This window comes from Sinocyclocheilus grahami, unplaced genomic scaffold (genome assembly GCF_001515645.1).
Source record: "Sinocyclocheilus grahami isolate Dianchi unplaced genomic scaffold, SAMN03320097.WGS_v1.1 scaffold1648.1, whole genome shotgun sequence".
NCBI lineage: Eukaryota > Metazoa > Chordata > Actinopteri > Cypriniformes > Cyprinidae > Sinocyclocheilus > Sinocyclocheilus grahami.
This window is the reverse complement of record NW_015506827.1, coordinates 336,837-344,931: the sequence shown is the minus strand read 5'-3', so window position 1 is coordinate 344,931 and position 8,095 is coordinate 336,837. Positions and strand designations below refer to the sequence as shown.

Sequence of the window (8,095 nt, the reverse complement as noted above, 5' to 3'; positions counted from 1 at the left end):
CTGATATAGAGCCGGTATCACTCGAGTAATATTGCTCATATATATCTCTTACACAGTAAGTGACCTGAACAAAACAGAATTAAATTGTAATTAATAACAATTATTTGTATGGCAGTTAGACAGCAGCACAAAATTCATGATCATGACAGGCCTATTCTCTTGTGCAACAATTAGTTATAAAAAAAAATTGATCAAATAAATTATAGAAAATTTATTTTTTCAAAATTATCCGTTAATATTTAATAAGCAATTTTTTTTATTTTTAGTACTACAAAAAAGTCACGCTTTTTTTTTTTTCTGGTTTAGTTTTAGTTGATTATAACCCAGTTTGTGGGGTGGAGGGTGGTTCTGTGTTACTGTATTGAGCTGCGGTCGTCTCTGCAGGGCTCTGCTGCTGAGCGATGATGAGGAGGACACCAAGAGAGTGGTGCGCAGCGCCAAAGACAAGAGGTGAGTGCAGAACACACACTACCACGACTCCAGAACACACACTACCACGACTCCAGAACGCACACCGCCACGACTCCAGAACACACACCGCCACGACTCCAGAACGCACTCTACCACGACTCCAGAACGCACGCTGCCACGACTCCAGAACACACTCTACCACGACTCCAGAACGCACACTGCGACGACTCCAGAACGCGCACACGCTCACACTTCATAAACGTCTGTCTGGTGTCCACTGCGTTCCAGGTTTGAGGAGCTCACCAACATCATCAAGACGATCCGCAATGCCATGAAGATCCGAGACATGTCCAAGTGTCTGGAGGAGTTCGAGCAGCTGTGTCGAGCTTTCCTCAAGAGCAAAACCATCATGGACAAAGAAGGAGTGCCACAGTTCTACGTCCGCCTGCTTGCTGATCTGGAGGACTATCTCAACCAGGTCTGTAGATCTGCAGGACACCGAGTTACTGATTAATGCTTGATAATCAGCCGTAAACAACTTTTGCTTTCATGACAGCTGTGGGAGGACAAGGAGGGGAAGAAGAAGATGAACAAAAACAACGCCAAAGCCTTGAGCACACTTCGGCAGAAGATCCGAAAATACAACAAAGATTTTGAGACGGAGATCACCAGCTATAAAGAGGTACTGAGCTGTAGCCCGGATGCTTTTTGTAGATGAGATATGAGCATGTTTATGAAATTGTTCAGGGTCTTCACAACTGCTTAAGTCTTAAATTCAGCTTAGGCCATAAAAAAGGGTTTAATATCTTAAATGGATTTAAAATGTTAGATAAGACTTTTTTTAAAGGTTTCAAATTTGTGGACGGAAAAACAGGAAATGTGATGCCCTACTGTGATTATTAAACTTATTTAACAAGTATTTAATAATAAAAAGATAAATTGTGCATTCTGTGGGCTTGTAGGCTTTGATGTGCTGAGATTGCTTTTAAACTACTGTCGATTAATTATGGCAGTGTTTTCTTTATAGAGTAGGCCTATATATATTTATATATTTATTATTCCTGGATATTATTGATATTTTGGTTCATGTAAATTGTGGCTTCTCTCTAGGCTGCACTGTCACAAGAAGAAAAGACTTAAAACATTAATTTAACGTAGTGATTTGTGTAGTTTTTTTGTTGTCTTTCTATCAACACATTATTATCAGCAAAATCCAATATCAGTTGTCATCCGATTTGTACATATTGATGTATTGGGAACCAATTTCAGTGCATAAATTGAATAGAACATGTATTCAGTATTTTAGACTTGCAGGTTCCCTGTTTTGCAGTTGAATGTGTTCTAGAGGATTTCATTAAATGTTTAATATTCTTTTACTACTTTTGCGAATGTAAGGGTTTGTTCTGTGTGGACATACATAATCTTTCTGTTTATTTTACCACTCTCCAAAAAGCCTGTTTTTAGGCAAACCTCACTAAATCTTTAAAGAACTTGTCTGTGTAATATTTAACTAGTATTTTGCCTAAAGAGAATAAAACCTGTTTTACCAGTAAGATTCCAGATAAAATTCAGATTAAAATGTTTGTTGTCGTTACTTTCATGGAAAATTATATGAAATTTTTCCTTAAATTGTCGTTACTGTATTGCAAAAATAAATAAATAAATTGTCATTGCAAAAAAACAAACGTGTTTATCATCTGCTAGTGTGTTAAATTGTCTTAGTGGGTTTTGCTGTGTTTTCCTGCAGAACCCTGAGCAGTCAGCTGAGGAAGAGGAGAAGGATGACGCTGGCAGTGGTCAGTCTTCATCTCTGAGCTGCTGTCTAATGAAGGTTGTGATGCTGTCTTGAGTCTTCATTTGCTTTTTCTTTGCTTGTGTGATGTGCAGCGTCGTCGTCAGAGAGCGATGATGATGATGATGATGAAGGTGTCACTGCCAAGAGCTTATTGAAGAAGAAGCCTCAAGAAGAGGAGAAGAAGGCACCAGAGGCCAGCAAGTTCCTCAAGGGCGCTGCTGTAGGTCCAGACACCTCTTACAAGACAGTTTGAGGTGGTTTTTAAGAGTGTTGACGATGCAGCGCTTTGTCTGTGTGTCAGGATGAAGAGTCGGAGAGTGAGGATGATGAGGAGAGCGAGGACTGGGGCTCGGATTCGGTGGACAGCGGCAGCGAGAGCGAGGACAACGAAGGAGCGGCAGCATCACTGGCTGAGGTCTTCCTCAAAAAGTATGTGTTCAGCCTAGGACTGGGCCGTATATCGAGTTTGTACGATATATCGTTATATTTTTAGAAGCGATACGGTATGAGGCAATACCATTTATAAAGATATACAGTAGTTTGATACGAGCACATCTGAAAAATATCTAGCGGAGGACACGGTCTGAGCTGCGGTGGAGAAAGTGCATAATCCAATTTGTTCTAAACATGCGATAAGCTTTATATTACGAGCTTTAAAAAAACTGGTCGGATATAGTATAGTTTATAGTTTGGTATAGTTTAAAGCGGCTCGTGTGCCGCAGACAGAGACTCTACTCGCACTGTTTAATGTGTTTGAGATGTGCTGTCTTCCTGAATGCTTAACTTACATTTCACAGGTATATTCTCCATCTGTAAATGTTAGAAAGTCATGGAAATATTTCTATTTTCCTGCCAGAAGTGCACGAGCTTCTGCTCTGCGATTCTTCGCTAAACTTCACAGACTTCAGTGAAGGAGCATCGCTGCACACACGCGCGCCAAACAGACAGCGCAATAATTCTGACTAAAATATACGTTTTGCTGAAATATTTGTAGTTGGACTATAATATGTAGAATTTTAAACTTAGAAGTGCATTATTTGTATGATATAAAGTGATCGTAATGAGGTAATCAAAATAACCTTTTTACTCAATTAGTCTGTGCTTTTTTATTTTCATTTTTAGTTTAGTGAATTTAACTCGTGCTTTGAAAGCATTATTTTTGTTTTTAGATTGCAATGTTAGAATGTCATTTTTAACCCTTTTTTGCGCACAATATATGCCTACATGGTTACATTTACTTCATTAGTTCTCATAGCCTTTAATATGCATTTCATTGCACAACATTGGGCAGGATGTGAAATTTGTTATATATAAATAAAGATTTTTTTTATTATCCAAATACAAAAATGTAGAAAATACCAAGATATATACCATATATTGCAAGTCAGCCAAAACATACTGAGATTTGAATGTTTGTTCATATCGCCCAGCCCTAGTTCAACCTCAAGCTGTTCAGTTCATGTGTGTTTGATGGCTCTGAGACTCCTCAATCCCTCACAGAGCTCAGGACGGAGACAAGCAGACCGACCGCAAGAAGGACGACCGGAGGAAGAAGCACAAGAAGAAGGAGCGTCTGGAGGAGGAGGCGGATGAAGAGGGAGACGGGGAGGAGGGAGGCTGGGAGAAGGTGAAGGGCGGCGTGCCGCTGGTGAAGGAGAAGCCCAAGATGTTCGCCAAAGGCACAGAGATCAACAGCGCTGTGGTGATCAAGAAACTCAGCGAGATCCTGCAGGCCAGAGGAAAGAAGGGAACGGACAGGTATCTGCAGTGGACCTTTCAGCCATTTGTGACAGTGAAATCATACAATCTTTTTACATTTAAAATTAAATTTACATTTACAAAGATTCCCCCCTCCCATTTTTACCAAGTTATGCATTTTATTTATTTTTGGTTTTTCTATACACTACCGTTCAAAAGTTTGGGGTTAGTAAGACTTGTTAAAATATTTTTGAAAGAGTCTTCTCATTTATTCTCTGTGAATCTCTGTTAAAATGTAATGTATTCCTGTGATGCGCAGCTGTATTTTCAGCATCATTCCTCCAGTCTTCAGTGTCACATGATCTTCAGAAATCAGTATAATATGCTGATCTGCTGCTCAAGAAACATTTATTCATGATAATATTAAACAATAAAATGATGAAAATGTCATATTTTAATCATATTTTTGTGGAAACAGTAATGTTTTTTCAGGATTCTTTAAATAGACAGAAATCTTTTGGCTTTTATAACATTGTAAATGCCTTGTTGTCACTTTTAATGCAAGAAATTGAAATATGAATTTCTTTCCAAAAAATGTATATATGTAGTATGTATAGGTTTATATATACCCAAACTATTAAATAGTGCTGTGGCTAGTCAGTATATAATTGGCAAATACAAACCATTTTATAATTTTTAATATGCTGCTTTAGTTTTTATTGTTTTGAATGGTTAAAGTTTTAATAATTTAGTTGTGTTTTTGTCTTTTTTTCTGTCTGTAGTTTTTACTTATTTTTATTTCAGTTTTAGTACTTCAACAAAATGAACATTACAAATACTGCCTTTGCAACTGAAAATAAGGTTCTTTGTAGTTTGCTTTGGATAAGATTTTATTTCAAGTAACTTGTTAGTTTGAGGTAAGCAGACACGAACCCAACAGAAATGTATTTGTTTGCTTGTGGTTCAGAGCTGCTCAGATCGAGCTCTTCCACGCTCTGGCTGCCATCTCTAACGAGAATAACCTGGGCGAAGGCATCCTCGTCAAGATCAAGTTCAACATCGTCTCCTCGCTTTACGACTACAACCCTAACCTGGCCGCCTTCATGAAGGTGAGGATCTCCCGAGACGTGCGGCTGCTGTCACAGTCCCCCGATGCTTTAGCTCTGTTGTTCTCGTTTCAGCCGGAGATGTGGAAGAAGTGTCTGGAATGCATCGACGAGCTGCTGGACATCCTGTTTAACAACAACAACATCTTCATCGGAGAAAACATCGCCGAGGACAGCGAGAACCTGGCCATCTCTGACCAGGTGAGAGTCAGCAGGGTTTGTGCTTCGGACCAGTTACCAGTAGGGCTGGGCGATATAGCTAAAAAATGTATCAACGGTATAGGTATAGCTTTTTTTAAAAACAAAGCAATAGAATTTTTTTTTTTATTTAACCACTGTATTTTTAAATTAACCCAATTTATTGAGACAAACAAATATTTTCTGTTTTAACAGTCAAACACAATTAAACAAATATCTAATTTCTAATGTTTTATATGCAGATTAAACGGGTCTTTAGGAAACTTTTGGCTTGTTTCCCCGAGAATACAGGAGGGCGCAATGAGCAAAATAATGTTGCGCATGTCTATAAAAAAAGTGCATTGTCTAAATTAACTCCATATTAATCAAATATTATTTAATAAATTGCATAAACAATTATGTACAGAACAGCATCTATTTATGCATTGCTTAATACAAAGAGCCGAATCGCCCATCACACAGATTGCTTTTAAAAACATATGAGACGCAGAGAAAAGGAATAAACCTCCACAAATTCGTGACATGTTTTCTAAAAGTTTAAACTGTTTTAACTTTGCATGGCTTTCTAAACATCTCTTGCATGAGACGCGAGTGCAGCAGTCGTATCTGTCCGTCTAAAAAATGCGCTGAATAAGCGTTCTGTGTGAATGGGTTGGTTTCGGTTTTAACCTAATCAAGATCTTCTCCGCACTGAGCTTCTATATCTCTCTAATATTTTGAATGAATAACGCAGCAGCGGTGTGTCTAATGTTTAAAAAAACATTAAAATGCAACAGCGTCACTTACATCATCATCACCGCATCTCGTGCTCCACTGATGACGCTCCCTGATGCACACCTAACATTTGATTGTACTATTTTTGCATTCAAATGCAAATGTTTATTTAAAATTCGACTAATATAAATTTCTTTATTCACAATCTCCTCATCACAGGCAGGCGCAGCACTCAATTCAGCATGTGTTCATGTTTGTGTGTGCTGTCTGCGTCACTCGTAGCACCTGCCTATATCATGCGCTATATCGAACATGTTTTTATATCGTTATCGAAGAAGGTGTACCGTCGATAAATATCGATACCGTTTTATCGCCCAGGCCTAGTTACCGGTGAAAGCTGCAGTCACATTTATCTTTGCTTTGCGAAATTTGGTGAACGAAATCCAGTCATTGTGATGGGAATCCATGCGGTTGGAAGCAGTGCAGCTGCACTAAGCAGGGAATCGTATTGTGTTGTTGTTTTGTTTTGTTTAAAAATTGTGATTGTGACTTAAAATGCAATTTTTAAAAAATTATTTGTTTGTGCAGCTGTACGGTTTGGCCAAAATTGTGTGTGTATATATATATATATATATATATGTGTATGTATGATAATATGTCTATAAAATAATAATAACAATATAATAGTTTGAAATCATGATTTACTATAAAATAAGTTATTATTGTTATTGCTTAATATATAAAAATTCTTAAAGAGATATTACTATACTATTATCTCATTTGAAAATAAAGGGTATTTAAGTAAAATTTAATTTAACTTTTTACTACTGTATTGACCCAAATATAAGACGACCCCCGTTTTCAAGATGTACCGTTTGGAAAAAGGCTTTTTGAAAACCAAATGTTGTTTTTTCTTAAATTATTTTCATATTGCAAATTTTTCCCCATTTAAACTTTTGTTTTGAAAGTATGGTAATTATTGGTAAAATGTACCACCAACCACAGTTTAAAATATACACTTTTTGATAAACCATAAAAATAACAGGTAGCCCATCTGAATTATATAACAATTAGGCTATCCATCTTATAGTAGCCTAGCAAAATGTCATTAACAGTAGAAGTGAAATCTTATTGTAGTATTTAAATCTTACGTTTTAAAATGACAGAGTAATTTTGGTCCCATCAGGCTAGCATGACAGTCACGACTCACCACTGTAAGCTTTTCTTTTTCTTTTGTTTTCACTCGCGATGTTCTAACATTACAACACGCACGTATTTCTTGGCACATTCATATTACGCGTATTTGGCGCCATTTTTTCCGATTTGTACCCAAAATAGGATGGATTGGCAATTATTGAGCGCTATAAACACATGTAATGTTTGTTTAATTCATACTGGACACCAGAGGGCGCCCTCGTGCAGAAAATCCACACATGCATCACAGAAGTAATAGAACTGATGACGTTCCAGGAAATCCCTGATATGGATAAAGGCATAGCTATCGCTGTAACTGAATAAAAAGAAGATATAATCTTAAACGTTTTGAATGATATAATGTAAGGACAATAAACACTCGCCTGCGACAATATATGGTTTATCTGTGTTCTTCAAGCCATCTTGGGTATTTTCATAATGATTAAGTATATTTGTAAGCCATTTCATTGTAAGCCATTTCTAATCACATAGCCTTTATTGCAGTATAGAATATATTTTATGCCTCATTCTTTGATAAGAAGCCACATCAGATCACAAAAGGAAGTTATTTCGAACACTCGACTGATGTTGTGACGTAAAAACAAGTTATGATGTTCTCTTGTTGGACAAAAGGTTTCACTCTTTTCACTCGCACACTCTCTCTCACTCACTCACTCACTCACTCACACACACACACACTCTCACTCTCTCACACGCACACTCTCACACGCACACTCTCTCACTCTCTCACATGCACACTCTCTCACACACACACTCTCACACGCTCACTCTCTCACACACACTCACTCACACACACTCTCTCTCACTCACTCACTCACTCACTCACACACACTCTCTCACACGCACACTCTCTCACACGCTCACTCTCTCACACGCTCACTCTCTCACACACACACACACACTCTCTCACGCTCACTCTCTCACACACACACACACACTCTCTCTCTCACACACACAC

General features: G+C 37.8%; 1 protein-coding gene across 2 annotated transcripts in view; it reads left to right on the top strand.

Moving 5' to 3' along the window:
* Positions 1–8,095, top strand: part of LOC107571764 (eukaryotic translation initiation factor 3 subunit C-like) — a 33,196-nt gene that overhangs the window by 15,876 nt on the left and 9,225 nt on the right. For both annotated transcript variants that reach the window (XM_016258128.1, XM_016258127.1), the window contains exons 3-11: positions 385–450; positions 700–889; positions 968–1,093; positions 2,159–2,207; positions 2,299–2,426; positions 2,508–2,635; positions 3,707–3,964; positions 4,872–5,013; positions 5,086–5,211. In XM_016258128.1, the coding sequence (XP_016113614.1) occupies positions 385–450; positions 700–889; positions 968–1,093; positions 2,159–2,207; positions 2,299–2,426; positions 2,508–2,635; positions 3,707–3,964; positions 4,872–5,013; positions 5,086–5,211 (1,213 nt within the window). The remainder of the gene's footprint in view (positions 1–384; positions 451–699; positions 890–967; positions 1,094–2,158; positions 2,208–2,298; positions 2,427–2,507; positions 2,636–3,706; positions 3,965–4,871; positions 5,014–5,085; positions 5,212–8,095) is intronic.